The sequence below is a fragment of the Clinocottus analis genome, unplaced genomic scaffold (genome assembly GCF_023055335.1).
Source record: "Clinocottus analis isolate CAN_PGR_092001 unplaced genomic scaffold, fCliAna1.0.p SCAF_3, whole genome shotgun sequence".
Classification (NCBI taxonomy): Eukaryota; Metazoa; Chordata; class Actinopteri; order Perciformes; family Cottidae; genus Clinocottus; species Clinocottus analis.
The window spans coordinates 5,539,932-5,559,890 of NW_027176042.1; the positions used below are offsets into that span (position 1 = coordinate 5,539,932).

At 42.5% G+C, this 19,959-nt stretch overlaps 1 protein-coding gene across 2 annotated transcripts; it reads left to right on the plus strand.

Annotated features, from left to right (window-relative positions):
* The first annotated feature begins 368 nt into the window (after positions 1 to 368).
* Positions 369 to 19,209, plus strand: LOC137796447 (constitutive coactivator of PPAR-gamma-like protein 1 homolog). Of its 2 annotated transcripts, none has more exons than XM_068594380.1 (16): positions 369 to 1,175; positions 2,371 to 2,617; positions 2,719 to 2,801; positions 6,014 to 6,142; positions 6,832 to 6,922; positions 8,581 to 8,669; positions 8,749 to 9,005; positions 10,073 to 10,166; positions 10,247 to 10,468; positions 10,643 to 10,814; positions 11,347 to 11,596; positions 11,727 to 11,841; positions 13,198 to 13,407; positions 15,992 to 16,317; positions 16,401 to 16,497; positions 17,795 to 19,209. In XM_068594380.1, exons 1-16 carry the CDS (start codon positions 702 to 704, stop codon positions 18,119 to 18,121), a joined length of 3,183 nt encoding a protein of 1,060 aa, XP_068450481.1. In that variant the 5' UTR covers positions 369 to 701; the 3' UTR covers positions 18,122 to 19,209. The 2 variants fall into 2 exon arrangements, with proteins under 2 accessions (XP_068450481.1, XP_068450482.1); XM_068594381.1 differs by having other exon boundaries at positions 8,767 to 9,005.
* Positions 19,210 to 19,959: the final 750 nt, after the last annotated feature.

The window sequence follows — 19,959 nt, forward strand, 5'->3', positions numbered from 1 at the left end:
ATATATTCATGTGTCTGCTTCCCATAACTTAAACATTTATTAAGCTTTCTGTAAATATTATACAACCATAATTATAAATGTCTAGACTGATACATGATAAAGATAAATGTCCGTATAGTACTATTGTACTGCCTACGTTCCTTGCTCCGGTACATAGTCACCATACACAATGTGTAATGTTTGAAATAAAACAAAGTTGTCCGCGTCGTGCTGTTGTGTGAATCAGAAAAAAACATCGGAATTGTGTCTTTATCAAATTCATATCCATGGACAATTATGATATGATTTATTTTTTTTTTACTATAAAATTATTATTGTCCCTAAACGTGAAGAGAGTTGCGGAAGTAAGCAGCAGTGAACTCTCTTGTTTTCCTTGTGTGCCTCTGTACGTGCCTGTACGTCATGACGTCATGTGTTCCACTCTCACTCTCCGGACAGACTTGCCACCTCTGCCATGGCTAAGTGAACCAACACATGGCAGAAGCAGCCATGAACCCACAAAAACAACTCACCAAAAAAACGACGACGCTTAAATAGCACCCTTATTTGGTTTCTTTCGAATTAATTTCAACTCCTGCAATATTCGCAGCTACAAGCCGGCTGTCAGTCACTGTCGGGGGGCGGCACACTGCCTGCAACCCCTTTCGGTTTGATTTCCTCCGATATTTTGCTTTGAAGTTTCCCTCTTCCAGACGCTCAGCATGGGGGTCCAGGGTCTACAAGAGTACATTGAAAAGCACTGCCCCAGCGCTGTGGTGCCGGTGGAGCTCCAGAAGCTCGCCCGCGGAAGTATTGTTGGAGGCGGCCAGCAGAGACCACCTCAAAGTCCGTTGAGGCTGCTGGTGGACGCCGAGAACTGCCTCCACCGGCTCTACGGGGGCTTCTACACCGACTGGGTCAGCGGGGGCCAGTGGAACCACATGCTGGGCTATCTGGCCGCCCTCTCCAAGGCCTGCTTCCACGGCAACATTGAGCTCCTGGTGTGCTTCAATGGCGCCCTGGAGAAAGGCCGCCTTCACGAGTGGGTCAAGCGGCAGGTGAACGAGCGGCAGACCGCCCAGCAGATCATCAGCCACGTCCAGAACAAGGGCACCCCGCCGCCCAAAGTCTGGTTCCTTCCTCCCGTGTGCATGGCCCACTGCATCCGACTGGCGCTCCTCAGGTTTCGCGTCGGGGTAAGTGATGACTCGGCCTGGCGGCGCCTGTTGAGCGGAGCCGCTCCGGACCTGCGCTGGTATAACAGCTATATATTAGCCCGGTAGCTTCATCGCTGCCGACTCGACCCGCGGTAGAAGGGCTGTGTGACTCAGTGTGAAGCGTTAGCAGTGGAGTCAAAGCCAGCTTTGCAACACATGTAGAGGCATTATCTCTGTGAATGCATGTGGTCAACATTGTCACGGGGTTCCGACAACAAGCAAAGGCCAGAAAACCAATGACTTTACTGAACTGCCCAAGTCTGGTCTCAGTGAGTCAGGGGAAAGTAAGAAAAGCAAGTCCACCTGATCATCCTAGTACCTCTGCTCCCTATTTTGTGCTCCTTGGGAAAAACTACTTATTTTGAAAAAGTCTCCTGGAACTGAGAATATTATGGTCATCTTTAAAAAAGAAAGAAAGAAAATTAGGCCAAAATTATTTATGTCGAATACAATATAACAGATTAATGATTGTTGCAAATATAAATTCAGATTTTTTTTTACAACAGCCTCTTAATGTTAGCAATGCAGAAACTGTAAAATACAGGAATTCATATTTTAGTTGGTTACCTCTCTGGAACAGAGCCGTTATCTCACATTTAGGCAATAACGTGTTCACATCTTTGCACAGTTTGCATGTAAAGAGATCAATGAAGCTCGTGTCAGTGGAGACTGACCCTTTTTATTAATGGACTACTTCACCCACAGCGGGACGTGTGGAACCTTGGGGAATCAGAAATGGGAGAACCACCTTGATGGAATGAAGTAAACGGGGCGTCGGGATGTATCACTGCTGACCAAACACATGCATCGCCGCCAAAACCAAAAGTAGCTCACCTAAACAAGCCTGAGACTGTTAAAGCAGAAGTGTTTTTACATCATGTCGCGTGTTATGTTCTAGACATGAGCTCAGTATTCATATTATGCTGTTTTGAGCTTAAGTTCCTTTGTCACATAATCTCTGTGACATTTTAGTTATACAGCTTATTATTCGTCTGGCTTGCTTTTGGGTATTCAAACAACTGTGTCGGGCTTAGTCACTAAGAGCAGCTCAAAGCCAACTGCAACCGGCTTGTTATTGGGTTCTCAGGTGGCTAATACACCATGTGTTTGTAAGAGGTTTTATTTTGAAGCTTTATCATCTTGACTCCTAATTTCTGTCCTGGCCGCTCATCAGGTTGTCCAGAGTGTGGAGGACCACCACCTGGAGGTGATAGCACTGTGCAGGGAGGGCGGCTTCCACGGCCTTGTGGCCTACGACTCTGACTACGCCCTGTGCAACATCCCGTGCTACTTCAGCGCCCACGCCCTCAAGCTGAGCCGCAATGGCAAGAGCCTCACCACCAACCAGTACCTGATGCACAAGGTGGCTCGGCAGCTCGATCTCAACCAGAATCGCTTTGTTGTTTTTGCATCGCTTTTAGGTTGGTTGTGACACTGCAGGGCAGAATACAAATGTAAGCGCTTGTTTAAAATGAAGCTGACTAACACCACTATGCTGTTGTATGTGTTTTTGTGTTTTAAGGAAATCACATACTGCCTGATGAAGACTTGGCTGCCTTTCACTGGAGCTTACTCGGTCCAGAGCATCCATTAGCATCTTTGAAGGTAAAGCTTTCAATGGGAGTTCCTCTCTTCATCATCAAGGGACTTGTTATCTGGTGTGTTACTGTACTGTAAACTTTGTAAGTGACTGACAGTAGAAGTTTCCGGTTCTGAAAAGTGAAGCCAATGAAGAGGTGCCTTTAACCTGCATTGTCTCTCCTGGCCATAAGGGGGGGACTCCTCTGGTTGTATCGACGTCTATAAGAAAATGATTTTATTCCCTCAGTAAACATTGTAAACATGAATATATGGTCTCAATCTCTAGATTCTTCAATACAGCATGATGCTCATCTAGTACATTGTGGTCCATTTAGAGTCGAATAGACCATAAAGCTGAGTGTGCTTTAGGGCAGGCTTATGGTGTGTTCACACCTAATGCGTCAAAAAAATTGTAGACGCGCGTCGAGAAAAGGTGTGTTTACACCAAAAGCAGCAAGACTAATCACAGCGCCACAAAGGGGGCGTGGTTTATCTCAGCTGCTTCTCTTCTTGAAAAGAGCAATCTTTTCTGTTATAGACTATAGATAAAATAACCACTAGATCTGCTTTATGCTTACTGTGGAAGTCACAAAAAAACGTCGGAACATCAAACTCCATTGTGTTTGGGTTCATAATAGTATCCGTGGTCCCACAACAGCGTCTGAATGAAGCCACTATCAGCGCTCCTTCCGAAGGACCAGCAGCGGTATGATTCAGCACCGGCAGGACGGCGGTGACGAGCGGAACATCTCAGCGCTGATTGGCTGACGCAACTATGACTCGCGCGTTTTCGCTGCCGCAGTTGGGAAATTTCACCTCGCGCGTCGACCCAAGTTCGCCCCGCAACCAACGGGCTGTTCGTGCTTCTTCTACACGTCTGACGCGCTGCCCGCTGGAAAATACGCTTCGATGCAGCTGTGCATTGACTTTGCATGTAATCTCTACGCGCGTCGAAATCTTGACGTGTTCGGTGTGAACACACCATTACTGTGATTGACGGGTCGCTACTACACGGTTGTCCAGATGTGGGAGTTGATTTAGTTTCATAACTTGAACCCTTTCACAGTGTTTTTACTTCATAAAAGTCAATTATAACCTTTTTTTCCCCCCGCCTATTAATATTTTCCATTCTACTTAGCTTAACTCTTGTGTGTCTCTTCTGGTGGAAAAAAACACCAAACTCTCATACTCTTTATTTAAAGGTTCTATATACAATATTCTGAGAATTAATATAGCATCTAACAACAATTGGTGTAGCTACCGTCTTCCAGTTCCTCCATCAGCCATGTTAGCACGGTTGCCGTTGTTTACATTGTTAGTGCTGTAAGCACCTTTAGTTGCTAACCGTGTGAAGGCAATAGATTTTTATGATGAGCTCTGATATATATATATATATATATATATATATATAGGGATATATATATATATATATATATATATATAGGGATATATATATATATATATATATATATATATATATAGGGATATATATATATATATAGGGATATATATATATATATATAGGGATATATATATATATATATATAGGGATATATATATATATATATAGGGATATATATATATATATATAGGGATATATATATATATATATATATATAGGGATATATATATATATATATATATATAGGGATATATATATATATATATATATATAGGGATATATATATATATATATATATATAGGGATATATATATATATATATATATAGGGATATATATATCGTCTTATAGGGACTTGGGACATGACTCTGGGCTTGTCCGTCTTGGGACTTGATTTGGGACTTGCCGGTCTTGACTTAAGACAAACGACATGAGACATACTTGAGGCTTGCGAAACAATGATTTGTTCCCACCTCTGTTAGTTGGACAACAAATCAATGTGAACGTGTGAAGGATCTTTCTGGAAAAAGAGACTAAATTTTAGCACGGCTATAAATAAGGACAACGCTGTGAGCTTAACCACCAGCTGCCAGCAGGACGTAGTGGTTTGACTCAATATTAATGCATGGCCGATGCAATACAGAAATAGGATAGTCACGGGTTGGTGAATGGTCAAGTCAAACAGTTGCATGACAGTGGTGCCAGACAGTATTAGGGAGCAGTATGTAAATAAACGGTTCAGCTGTTGGCTTTAAAATGGCTGGCTATGATTAAACAGAAAGCCATCTGGTTTAATGTGCAGCCGGACTGAGTCTGAACTACCAACCGTACTGACCCGTTATGTTTCACTGTACTGACTCGTTATGTTTCACTGTACTGACCCGTTATGTTTCACTGTACTGACCTGTTATGTTTCACTGTACTGACCCGTTATGTTTCACTGTACTGACCCGTTATGTTTCACTGTACTGACCCGTTATGTTCCACTACACTGACCCGTTATGTTTCACCGTACTGACCCGTTATGTTTCACCGTACTGACCCGTTCTACTGCTTGGCTCTCGTAAGTGGCAAGTTGGTATCGATGAACTGATGGCGCTCATGGCCCTCCTCCGTACAAAGTTTCTAATTCTGCAGCTGCCGTCGCCTGGACAGTTGTGTACCCATTAATCTACTTCAGTGTGTAAGGGCAATGAATTCACCGTTGTTCAATTTCTGTCATTAAGCCAAACACATGACAAGTGTGCATTTGGATGCTCGGTAACAAGAGGGCCGCCGAGGAAAACAAAGCAGTTAATTTGAAAAAGTGGCTTGCGAGCAGAACACTTGTAGGCACGGTGAAATAATGACAACATTTTACAGCAGGGGTATTCAACTAAAATTTAGTGAGAGACATAAAGGCTAGAAATGCTGCGCCGGTTTAATAGAAGTGTTCTATTAAAATGTCATAATTATCAAATATCTATTGGTTTTGGGTCCAGGGTCCCGGACCACGGGACTGCCTGTTGGTGGGCCCTGGATTATAATTTACATACACAAGCGCACACGCGCATGTTTTTTATGTCATGAATGCAATATCTCCCCGAAACACTGAATTCTTCAAATTTGGCACACGCGTCCACCTGCACTCAAAGACAACCTCATTAAATTGTGTCACTGTGACTTCACAAAATACATTTTAGGCTATAATTTAAGAATTCATATGCAAATTATGACCGATTCACTCAAATATCTTCATAGGAAAAAAGGGATTTTGGACGAACGTGGACATAAACTGCAACTACTTCTCGCTCTCGCTGTAAGACATGAGTGATTGCCTTGTGATCGTTCCTTAGGTGCGTGCCCACCAGCTCGTGCTCCCACCTTGTGACGTTGTCATCAAGGCTGTGGCCGACTACGTCCGCAACATCCCGGACGTCACCGACCTGGAGACCGTTGCGAAGGACATCTTCAAGCATTCCCAGGTGTGAAACGTGAGCTGATGTGTCACGGTGACACATTACTCAAGTAAGATTCTGTAAAGCTTTAGAGGGAGAACACGGTTCAACTATGGAAACCACAAAGTTCTCCTTAGTGTTTACGCTTCACAGCATTTTTGCTCCCTCCGTTGTTTCAATGAATTGTGGAAGTGAGAATTGTGCCGCTCTGAAAAGAGAGCAAACCGATCCCACTGTTCAATAATCATGCATTTATACCACAGTCACCATTTCCTCTTCTCATTTCTGTTCTTTAACCCCCTAAAATATTGTTAGATTTGTTTTCAGGTTTATAGCGTGCCGTCCTAAAAACAGTTTCGACCACTGCGTGCCGGGAAAGGTTGTGTGTGACTGATGTGAGGGGCCAGTTGGTCAGGCTGAGAGAAGCATTTTATGAAAAAAGAAATGTCTTAGTTTGAATATAAAAGAGGATTTGAATTGGCAAAAAACAAAAATAGCAATTATGTCTAATTGTTGAATGTTAAAGTGAGCAAACGAGGACTTTACATGTCGCTGTCAGGACCCTGGAGTAGACGTGAAATGCTGCCCCCTATTTGTTTGGACCAGGAGGCCACATATTACATTTTTAAGTCATTGTTAACAGAGATGTTTTTCTTCTTCTGTGGTGTCCTCCAACTGCTCTGTGTGTGTTCGCCTTATCGGCTGTTTTCTTTTAGACGTGCACTGATGACAAAGTCCTCCGGTTCAAGAAGGCAGTGGCGTACTACTCGGTGGCCAGCAGCCCCGCCCACCTCCCTCCACAGTTAGGTGGGTTTCTCTCTCGTGGCCTTGAATCCTGTGGCTGGTGTCTTTTAAATTATTTTTTTATACATTCATACAGAAGAGCTGTCAGGTTTGGTCTTTGTTGACGTGGCTAGTACACAAGTTAGATGAATGACAGATCAGAAGCAGAGACCCCTACATCAAGATGTAGTAGAGCGGAAGTTTCAAATAACAAAAGCTTATTTATTAATTTCTTTATTTTTTCTCACATTTAATTACGTGTGTACAAACTCTCTGCTGTGATTTAAAGGTTTTGCAATTCAGCAGCTAAATACTGCGAACTAAACACTCAACAAAGTCACGACTGTTTGCTGTTCTGGCTCCTCGATGGTGGAATGAGCTCCCCGTTGACATCAGGACAGCAGAAAGTCTCTACATCTTCCGTCGCAAACTAAAAACTCATCTCTTTTGACTACACCTTGAATAAAGACAGTAGCAGTGGCACTTTAGCAGCACTTAGATGGCTCTTACTGATAGCACTTTGTAGTTTGACTTTATTGTAGAAATTATACTCTTGTTGTTGTTCTGAGTTGGTACTCACGGTTGGATGCACTTATTGTAAGCTGCTTTGGATAAAAGCGTCAGCTAAATGACATGTAATGTAACGTAAATACAGATTCATGTTATTTATCTCATTTCATCACAAATGTATTATGCCATATGTGTTGACTGATTCCAGTGTTGTGTTGGTCAAACAAAAGAATGACCTATTGGTGTCTTCAGTAAATAATAATAATAAGGAAATACTCATACTTAAATGTTTCTCTCAAAACAATCGCCATGAGATCATGTTGTCATGTTGCTTTTATTCTAAATAGTTGCAGCTTTCTAACGCAAACTCTTTTTTATGTATTTAACTGTGGCTGCAGACTATTGAAGTGCTTTCTATTTTAAAAAAAGCTTGAGATTGTATTTTTTGTGTTTTTAATTTATTCAACTGCTTATTTTAAAAAAAAAAGTGGAACATGGAGGGCAGCTATTGAATCATTGTATCTTTTTTTGGCTTCAAAGTGAACCATTATAAAATATTTGTAATAACAGCGAATCCGCTCTCTGTCAGCTCGGCCATTTAGCAATGGCGCCACGGGGGAAAGCTTTCGTTGGAATGTCATTAATACTGTTAGTAATACTCCTGCTTTTTATTATAATATTTAAACTAACATGTGCATAGGTTTTAACTATAACCAACTATTTTTAGAGCATCAGCAGTCATCTTTACAGCAGCAATGTCACTTTATTAAGAAGTAAATATCTCACGGAAACAAATGTAACCATGTCAATCATTGCTGAGTGAAGTTTCTAAAAAAGAGAGCAGACGAGCTTGCTTGCTCCGTAATCTCTAAAATAAAAGTACTAATAAAATAACCGCTAACGTCGGAGCGCATCAGCACTCCAGTCTTTCTTCATTTAGATCCGGTGCCCCTTAATAGCTGGTTTCAGTACTTATCCCTCAGTGTGCAGTAAAACAGATCTTGCGCATCTGTATCAAGATTGTTTTTATGGATTTTATATCAAAATAGCACATTGATGGGCAATATATCATCAGATTTTACAAATGTTTTTGATTGGGCTATTTTAAATATATTGTGTGTAAAATATATTTGTATAAAATAAAATCTTTTCTTTTTCTGTGTCTGTTTCAGTCAGACCAAAGCCAACGGGAATCCCCTCTGAAGGGCCGTTTCCAAAGATGCCCAACATTTCACACGAGCTGCAGCCCGTTAAACCCGGGGTGAGTCTGTGTGAAACACACTCTTAAGCTCAATGATTAAACTCCTGCAAGTGGTGTTTGGCTTCACAGCAATATGTAGCCTGTTACACATTTCCAGGTCCAGCTCTCATACCTGGATCCTCTGGTGGAGCGCAGCCTGGCTCCGGACCCCGCGGGGAAAGGCCCGCCGCAGCGGAACAACTTTGGCGGCATCCCTCTCGAAGGAAAGCGCACATTTCTGTACGAGGGGTCTCCCGTCGGCCCCTGCATCCACACGGACGCCGCTCTCTTAAACGCCTCCTCCGCCTCATCTTCGTCCTCCTCAGAGAACGAGGAGAACGTGGGCACAACCGCCAAGTGAGTCGAACGCAACTCTTTCCTGTCTGTTACTCTCTTCACACACCACGTGTGTGATTCATTCCCACTTCAATTATTACACTTTTCTATCGTGAGTATTTTAGTACAGAACGACTATATATATATATATATATATATATATATATATATATATATATATATATATATATATATTTCTTTGTCAAACAAGGTTGATTTTTTTTTTTGCTTTCACACTGCGAATAAAGAAATCAACTAGTACCATGTTGTGCGGAATTCATACCTTTCACAGTAAGTGTTTACCAGTGGAAGTCAAAAGAGCATGCAGTTTGCTATCTCATGTACTGACCGACTCCTACAAAGGTGCATCATGTGCAGTCATCATGCAGAAACCTGTCAGATCCCGTAGGAAAAAGGTTTTTAGAAGGTATGGGGAAGATTGGAATTTTAATGCTAAAACATACGTTGACCATAATGTGAATGTTGGGGTTTGAATACGAAAGGATTACAGGGCAGATACAGTATGATATAAAATCATCGTCCTGTTTAGACCAAACGCGTCATGAATATTCTCCCTCAGCCAATCTGAGTACTCTCACCTTAACAAATACAATATGCCTTAACACGCCTTGATGCTTGTAGCAGCTAACCTTTGCTATAGCAGAGGTCTGGTGAACTCACTTCTTTCTTTCTCCATGTTTTGTCTTCTAAATGCTCTTTTTTTTTTTCTTCGCGGAGCAGATGTCCATTGAAGTTTCCCACATCCCTCCTTCCATTTGAAATAATACGCAACACATTATTTGAAATCTGTAACAAACCTGATGAGATGGAAGGTGGGAATTTCTGTGTCTAGGGTGTTGGAACCATTTCCCCACCTCCTGTGGATAAAGACAAGGCCACTGTTATGATGTCACAATGATGTTTTGTCTCACTGTCTTTGACTCTTTTAGATGTAGAAAAAGGTTCTCCACAGAAAAGCTGCCTCAATGCTGCCTCCAGAGTCAAAGACTGTCAAACTAATCATCATCTAATTGACACAAAAATGTGTCATCATCCAGTTGTACTGATCACATTTGCGGTTTCTTTAGTCATGTCAGCGACCATAAGGGAGGATGGGAGAAAAACAGACATGCTTCATATTCTGAAAACCGGCCAGAGGGAGACCCGGGGGACCGGACAAAAGTGAGTGGAATGTCAGGATCACTGATTAGAAAGCTGACCAAGCAACTGAGGTGAAAGCACTGTGTCCCGTCTGTCCTCAGACCGACCTCTGCGTGACCCCCGCTGTAAGCCCGGGGTCACGGGCCCCGGCTCTCGGTGGCCTGAAAGCTCAGATCCCCTCGCTGCTCTCCATGCCCACCAGGAACCACATGGACGTCACCATCCCGGCCCTCCCTGCCGTGGCCCCCGAGGTCTTGCGGGTGGCCGAGCACAGACACCAGAAGGGCCTTATGTACCCCTACATCTACCACACTCTCACCAAGGTCAGATGGGTTGCACTTTAGTCTCATTCTCATTTGGGTTGTGGGTTTAAAGCAGTTCATAACTTTATATTCCTAACGATTGTCTTTTTATATTCAACTAAGGGAACATACAACCAAGTGTTGTCATTTGTTGGTGGCATTGTGCAGCGTTGAGGTAACAGAGTTTCTTTGCAGGGAGAAATCAAGTTGTCCGTCACCATCGAAGATGAAGCCAACAAAGACCTGCCTTCAGCGGTGCAGCTGTTTCGGCCGATCCGCCAGTGTGTTTATGGAGTTCTCTTCAGCCTGGCTGAGGCCAGGAAGAAGGCCGAGAGGCTCGCCATGAGGAAGAACTGCCTTCCCGAATGTGAGTCCCGCGGTCAGAAAACTTTCTTTTATGTTTTATTTATGTTTTATTTGTGTATATATATATATATATATATATATATATATATATATATATATATATATATATATATATATATATATATATATATATAAATAAATAAATAAATATATATATATATATATATATATATATATATATATATATATATATATATATATATATATATATATATATATATATATATATATATATATATATATATAAATAAATAAATAGATTAATTAATTTATATTTACTTTTTTGTATTAAATTATATATTTAAAGTTCAAGAAAATCCATTGTTAAAAATAATCTTCTTTAGAAAAAGTGACGAAGTATAATAAATTATCCAAAGTGATGGAGGTAAAATATTAAGTAGTGGCTATCTTTTTTAGACCTTTTTGCTGTAGTGAAGCAACCCTGCCTGATCTCTCTCTCTCTCTCTCTCTCTCTCTCTCTCTCTCTCTCTCTCTCTCTCTCTCTCTCGTTCCCCCCCCCCCCCCCTCCCCAGATACACATGTAATGGTCAAAGAGTGGGCCGCCTACAAAGGCAAGTCTCCTCACACCCCAGAGCTAGTGGAGGCACTGTCCTTCAGGGAGTGGACTTGTCCCAACCTGAAGAAGCTGTGGCTGGGGAAGGCCGTGGAGGACAAGAACCGCAGGATGAGAGCGTTCCTGGCTTGCATGCGCTCCGACACCCCGGCCATGCTGAACCCTACTAGCGTGCCCACGCCCCTCTTGGTGCTTTGCTGTGTGCTGCGGTGAGTAGACGGACAGAGTAAGCTGATAAGGAGTGGAGTCCAGTGTGAAGTAATATGGAAGGGTGCGAGGCTTTTCAAAGACAGTCCTTTGGTATTTGTAATGCTGTTAACCTTCTGTGTTTTGCTTCAGGTTTATGTTACATTGGCCAGGAGTAAGAATTTTGCGTCGTAACGAACTTGACGCTTTCCTAGCCCAAGCACTTTCTCCTAAACTTTATGAGCCTGACCAGCTGCAGGAACTGAAGGTGATTGTGTAGCGTTCATTGTCTGGGGAATGTCTGAGAAACGCACGCAGCGTCATGATGAAAGTCCTTAATAGTCTACAATAAGCATTCCTGTCAACGACTTCCAATTGGACTGTATGTATTTAACCGCTCAAACGTCAGTTGGGCCGCGGTTACACTCGTCTTTTGTCTTCCAATCGTACGTGGAAGCATTACCTGTCAAATCTGAACAACCCTGAACAACCCTATCAGCCAGACCACGTGCCGAGGTGGTCTAGCTGCCATTAAGTTCTGATCTTAGTTGAGTGTCGACAGCATCTCAGAGCAATTCATCAAACGTAGGTCTTCATCACTTTATCATTCCCCCTGTCCTCTTGCTACAAATGAGAGTTCCTCTTCAGAGGAGAGCAAAGGGACGAGAGGAGGAAACAAAGGCTGGAGCACAGCTGAGTCTGAGTCCTGTTAAGGTATTGCTGACGAAAACACATTTTCTGATTTTTGTTCCTTCAAAATAAAAGCTTTTGAATTCCAAAATTATTGTGGACTTTTAGTGTGAAGCATCAGTAGAAAATTGTGCTTATCACTCGAATAGTAGAATTTTGTTAGCGGTGTTTCTTTAATGATACAAGTATACTAGTGCCAGGAGGAATATAGATGCCTTAAAAAAAATAAGAGGCTTTTATTGTGAACAATTTATCGGAAATGAAGTGTGTTTATCCATCGTTTTCCAGCAGCTCCTTTGAGCCTCCGATCAGGAAGGTCTCATTGAAGTGTTAACTGGACACAAAAACAGCTGTGTTCCCATTTGGGTGATCTGATCTCCAAAGTCTTTCGGTGACAAAACAAGCGTAACCGCGGCCTCGGATTTGGAGAATTGTCTGAATCCCGTTGGAACTCATGTCGTTCTGTTTCTCTGGACACTCCTCATATTCTGCAGACGATAAACGGCCTCCTCGGCAAAACACAGTTTTGTACGAGCATGTTGTTCCCGAAGCCGTAGCTTTTTTGCTAAAGAGCTGCTCTGAGTGACTCAATGGGTTCTCGTGTCACGCGTGGATGGTTTATCAACTCCATGTCCCAGACCGATGCTCATTTCTCATCTGGCCCTCCTCGTTAATATAAACCATCCACACGAGCTGTGCGCTTTGGTCCCTGTGGTCTGTCTGTGTGTATCTCTGTCTGCTCGACGCTGTGCCAGAGTGTTCAGGTTGTGCACTGCTGTATATTGGCAACCAGGAGTGAATGGGCTGCTTTCGCTTGCTTTGTGCTTTGCTTCGCACTTCGTCCATGTGAATGCTCGGTTGGGCTGTTCGAGAAAACTGCTGTCCCCTTTTCATCTGGAAAACGTTCTCAAGTATGGATGTTTCTCCTCTACAGATTAACAACCTGGACCCTCGAGGAGTCCAGCTGGCCGCTCTGTTCATGAGCGGAGTGGACATGGCCCTGTTTGCAAATGATGCGTGCGGACAGCCCGTTCCCTGGGAGCACTGCTGTCCCTGGATGTACTTTGACGGCAAGCTGCTGCAGAGTAAACTCATCAGGGCCACCCAGGAGAAGGCCCAGCTCATTGACCTCTGTGATGGTCAGGTAACTTCATCCACCCCAAACCACGCCAAAGGCCTCCACGTGATCGCACCATGTCGACAGAGCCACAGTAAACGTCGGCCTGTGTTGTGCTCTGCCTTCATCACAGCACTGAGATCAGAGTTTCTAATCCAAATTGGGATTGTAATGGTTGTTTCTTTCATTGGATAATAGCCAGGTAGCTAAGGTTAGTCATGTTGCCAGAAGCCAGAAAACGAATCAAGTGCTACATAAAAGTCAGGACCAACTAAGATTGGAAGAAGATGCTGGTGTTAGGTAGCATTCGTCATGATTATCATGCTAACGCTCCCACTATCCGTCAGAAACAGACATCTTTGATCCATTGCCGTTCGTTAATAAAAGGTGGCCTTTCTAAAATGATCAGTGGTGAAACCTATATTCACCTCTATCTGATTCAGCGACTTACGTTCTTCATAAACAAAATATAATATATATTTTCAAAAAGAAAGTTCAGATAGTTGCTTAAGGGTGGGACCTGTAATGGTTTCATTTACACTTTTTAAAGACAAAACCGAATCTAAGTGATGTTCGGTTGGAAAACTGTTGTTCCAATTCTTTTGTTTCCAATTTGAAATATGTAATACCTAGCCACATACTCCAAACAAATAGGAGGCACTAGCACTAACAGCTGGACAAGCATATCACTGTTATTTTATAATCTGCATGTCCTTTGTCTCCCCCCCCCTCTGGGAGGAGAGACCGCGGCAGCTACGTTTTCATACTTTGTTTGCTGGATTAAACAAGAAGACAACTCGTATGTTCGCTTCATCTTCCCAGGAGAGTCTAAATGTGACGGCAGCAAGGCGAGGCAGAAGACTGCCAGCCGATGTTGAATAATGCAGGATCATATTCAAACAGCCAGTGTTCAACACGTTTGTTATGCCTCAATGACACACACAGTGCGCTTGGGTGAGAAGCACCGGACGGACAATATTTTGTATACACTCTGTCATCGGCGAGCTCATGATTCATATTTACACCAGTATCGCAAGATAAATAATGGCTTACTTCCATAATGATTTGATCAAACAACTATTATTGTTCTGGAACATCAGGTCCTCTCTGGCAGTGAAACACGCAGCAGCCTGTTAACCCTCTGAGAGCCGCGGCATTGCCGGTGATCCCGGCCAGCACAACTCGTAGCGGCTGTAGCAGACTGAAAATATGAGCATCATATGAAACTAGGCGACCAGATGAATCCATCGGTACCTACACGTCCTGCTAGCTTGTCGAGAAGGAGACGGGGTAACGCTACAAAGTTAGGCTACCTTTTGGGGAGGGACCACAGACGTGGCCATTTTCTGACAGCATCCCTTGATGTCTCTCTTCAACATATGTCAAGGAAAATGGGTTTTATAGTACACACAAGTCTCCCCTTTATTGACATGCCCACTTTATGGTAATCATGAGACATTTGCAAAAACCAAGCTTTTTTTTTTTATGCAATAGAAATGTTATTTTCGCCTTTATCTAAAAATTGTGTATTTGAATATTTCTGCTTGTTGGGCTCCCTAAACAGTCTTGGAATTGAACATGAATTGGCTTTGACTGGAAAGCTGAGACTCTTCTGGATCCAATGAGCTCAATTGTATTCAGGTGTGATGAAGTCAAAGTAGCCATTTCTTTGTAGTGAGGCGATGTTTTAAATTAATCCTATATTTGTGGCCTCTCAGACAATCGCAGCCTCATGAAACATTACGACCACAAACTAGACCATTCAGAGGATGTATGGCTTTCATATATATCTATATAGATATAGATATCTATAGATAGATAGATAGATATCTATAGATAGATTGATTGATTGATTGATTTATATATTTATATTTTTGAATGATTGATTGACCGGCAATTTACAGAACCAAAATCCCAAAAATTGCTCCAACAACATGAGACATAAGTGAACATAGAGATTGCATCTTATACTACGATGATAATAATCTAAGCCCTTTTACACTGTAACAGTTTGTTTTTCTGGTTTCATGATGAGAATAACTTGACACAGTTTTGAGCTGCATGTTAAATTAGGGTTCCCAGCTTTCAGATGAGGTACACCACTTCGAAGTGACATCTACTGTTGAGCTACTATGTTGCCCTTAATATCCTCTGTTTCAAGTTAAGTAAGACTAGTGCGGCTCTCTAAGGGTTAAAGTTCCAGCAAACTTGAATTAGGAGCGCTTCACTCTCTTGAATAAAAGAATTGGGCAAAGAGGTGGATTGTCGGTGGAACTGAGGCGACCTGCGTGACTGCAGAGAAGACAGCTAGCCGCTAGCGACTTGGGACGACACTTCGTTAATCATGCCTCATTTAGAGCCTTGATAACATTTAACAACGTGAGTCAAACAAACTACTTCACCAGCCAAGTGTTTTACCACGTGGAAGAAAGGGTTTTTCAAACTTGTTTTTGGTGTGGACACTAGTGGGTTGTATTTTGGGTAAGCAAGAAAACTTTGCCCAACAATAATGAATTCTCTTCCGTTAATGGCCGTAATTTATGGGGGATCAGAAGTCCTCTGAATGTTGATCGTAGAGATGGTTACTAAGTGTTGGTCTGTTTCCTGTCAGGCGGAGCTGGCCGCCAAGGTGGAGAAGATGCGTCAGAGTATCCTGGAAGGTCTCAACTTCACTCGGCCTCCTCCGTTCCCCCCATCTCCACCTCACGGGATGCCTTTCTACCCCCTCGCAAGCTCCTTCTACCCTCCGCCCCCTATGATGCCCCCTCCAGGGAGAGGCAGAGTGGTGCCTGGTGAGCACAGTACTGGCATCTCATCACAGGGTGGGAAGCTGGAGATAGCCGGCACTGTGGTGGGCCAATGGGCTGGAACTCGACGCCCCCGAGGAAGAGGAGGCTTCCCCGTGCAGGTGGTGTCTGTCGGTGGACCCAACAGAGGGTAAGCTCCGAAAAAAAGAAGGCGAGACGTACTTCATGTATATTTATTTGTAAACCGTGTGGACCCGTTTCTGTCTCTTGCAGTCGCCCTAGAGGGGTGATCTCCACACCCGTCATCCGGACATTTGGTCGGGGAGGAAAGTACCACACGCGAGTGTTCAGGAGTCAGCTGGCTTATCTGGTGAGTGAGGGATTAGTCGCACACATTGGGATTGTCCGTTTCCCTTTTGTGGATGTCTTGGCTTTCATTTTGAAATTTTTCAAACTCCGCCCGTTAATTTGTGGACTAAGAATTTGAAGCTTCAAGTTTGTCAATTTGGCCATCACCATCTTGTTGACATAGGATGCCGGAGCTAAGCACAACGCAACACTGAACACAACATTTTTAGGCGACCAAAATATTACAAATGACGTTCACGAAGTGAAAACGCACTGCAAAAGGGTTCAAGTTGTAAAACGAAAACACAGACGACTATCAGACTGGGTAGCACCGCAGTAACGACCTGTCAATCACGAGAAAGCCCTAAAGCATACTCTGCTTTATTGTCTATTTGATTCTAAATGGAGCGTAGTTTACTAAATGAGCATCATGCTGTATTGAAGTAAACTTGAAACTAGAGATTGAGACCATAAACTGATGTTTACTGAGGTAATAAGTCAAGAGAGAAGTAGAGTAATTTTCTCTACTTCAATACAACCAGAGGAGTCACCCCTGCTGCTCAGTAGAGAGAATGCAGGTTTAAAGCACTTCTGAATTGGCTTCACTTTTCAGATCCCGGAGGTTGCCTCATAGTTTTTAGCCTTGTCGATTGCAGGAAATATTTTTCGCTACTGAAGCAGATGTTGATCACTTACAGCCGGTTAGAGGAGTGAGGAGTCAGCAGTCAATGATGGTATAAACTCGTCAATAAAAATGTTTGGATCGCTGCAACCACAAGACGTCCTTGTGCATACAGTCGCAGACATATTCACCCGATGGGTCTAACAGCGTGTGAGACAGAATGCTCTGAATTCCGTATTGAGCCCTTTTAAATTGAATGGATTTTTTTTTTAAAGATAGGTGAAATATAAATTCAAAAACTGTGAAAATGGTGGGAAAGTATCATTTTTTTAGGAATGTGAGATGATCATAATGGTTGTGGTTGTGGTTCAACATAGATTGCATGTCTTTACAAAGATCCAAATACAGCTGTTGCCCTTTTCACTGTTTAGCAACAAGCAACGACAGGATCCATAACCATTGTTAAAGAGAGTTCATCATCAGACGCGTGGGAACTAAACGGCCCCTCAGCCGGCTGTTGTTCCATTTCACACCCTTTCATGTACAACTCAGTAACTTCTTGTTTGTCACCAGGACTTTCATCACACATCTGGATTTTCTCCAGAATGCAAATTATTTAAAGAAAGAACCCTCGCAGTTGCGACCGTCTTTGGCATCGGTTTAAAATCCATTTCTTTTCTTCTTCTTTGTCGCACAGAGTAAGCCTGCCCATAAGCCGGCCCCGAAGGCCGACTACGATGCTACGAAGGAGACAAAGAAGCCAGAGGAGAGGAAATCCTCCCTGGCTCCGCACGACGGCTCGACCTCGGAGAACGGCATGGAGGAGGAGGACGACGACAACGACCAGCCAGACCGGCTGAACGGAGAGGAAGAGGAACGCGGGGCGCTCATCCAACCTGAAAGTGCCTTTAGCAGCAACTACAAGACGAGCAATTCTAATCTTCACTTAAATGCACTAAATGTAGACGGCGGCCGCCGCACAGAGGAAGGTTTAGAGGCCGCCGTCTTCAAAACAGAAGAATAAGCCTATTTTTCTAGAGAGGGTGAATGATGAGAGGTGGTACAGGGTTCAGATATCTGGATATTTTGAAAGCCTACAGTCAAAGTAACTTTTTCCATTCAGATAAATAAGATACAATTCTCAGTAAAACACGCAAGATACACGACACACTGCTAGTTTAAGGAGTAATTCACTCCATCACTGATATTTTTACATGTATGTGAGAATGATACTTTTCCTTATCACTAGAATATTAAAGAAGTGTTCATTTAGCAATATTTGAGTTCTTCTCAGTTGATGCTGCACCACGTCACCGTAGTATTCGTGATCAGTTTTGTGTTGTGTTCAGCTCCAATCAGAACAACTCGGCTCAGTAGCTCGGATGAGCTCCTAGTGATTTGAGTCATTTAATTGTGGGCAACATTTCAAGACTCCAAAGAAATCGGACTAAAAAAAAAAACTCTGACCTTTAACTTGGTTCCTTTGAGTATCACAAACCCCCATTTTGCATGGTTCTCAGTGCCAGAGGTGTGTAGTTATTATGCATGTTGTCCCTTTTTCTTCTATCTTCACATAGCACCGTATCTCCATTCGCTAACTAACGGGTGGCTGACATTGCCGATGTATACGGTTAAAACGAACACACACAAAAAAATGTTTGATTTAGTTCTGACCTTCAAGTTATGTATCTACCCACTTTATAGTAGCGTGTTCACACGATGTTATTTTCTGTTGCCGTTTTCTGTATTAGTCAAATATCAAAAAACAATTGCGTAAATATCTTTTGATGATCACCTTTTTTTTTTGGGCTGAAAGCATCACGTTCAAGTTTCGGATTAAGAACTTAGCCGTCAAACCAGTAATCGACTTGAGTTTTCACACTTATACTCCTGCACCAAAATCATTGTTTAGCATTTTGATTTCCTATTCAAGCATTGCATCTTTCCTTAGTGATCAGAGAAATGCCCCCCATCAGATTTTAAATGGGTTATCTTCTATGTGAGTCGATCAGTTTCTCCCTAACATGAATAAACTGAACTGCTGTCGGGTCCGACTGAAGACCGATAGATGGATTGTGTGTTTTGGAGCTACAATGCTTAATAAAACTCTATTCTTTTAGTACAAGTTGTTTCTTGTTTGTTTATTTATACTTCATCACACTGTAACACATGGAGGCATTAATATTTCACCACCGCTCGCTCGCTGACTTGACTGCATATTTAAAGCGTTGCATTCATTTTTTAAGAGTGAGCAAATATGCTCCAAATGCAAAACGGGCCAAATTACAAAATGATGGCTTGTAAGGGTTTTATTTTTTCCTTGTAGAAAACTGATCCTCTGATCTGAGCCAGTTCTGACAGAAGATGATAATTACTCCCAAAAACAATATATGAAACAATCCCGACTTTCTTTTTCAGAGCTTTCAACCACATTTGAGTATTTTCAAAACCCTAAAGTGATGGTGCCCTTTGACCTGCAGCAGCACATATGAGAACAGTCTCTCCACATACGGACATGTCGCTTTCCTGCTGCGGGGTCACTTCTCTAACAAAGACATTCAGAGACTAGTAGGATTTCATTTAATATAGTGATGTGTATTATGATACAGGTGTGAGGCTAAATATTATGTTTTAGAATCTTATTTTGAGAAAACTCAATGAAACTTGAAAGATTCTTGAGGTAAACAAATTGTATATATTATATTACTGGACCCTTTATTAGGCAGACCTGTTCAATTGCTTATGAACACAGATAGTTAATTAGCCAATGGCATGGCAGCAACTTGGTGCATTTAGACATCTAGACAACTTGCTGAAGTTTAAACAACATCAGAATAGGAAAGAAAGGGAATTTAAGTGACT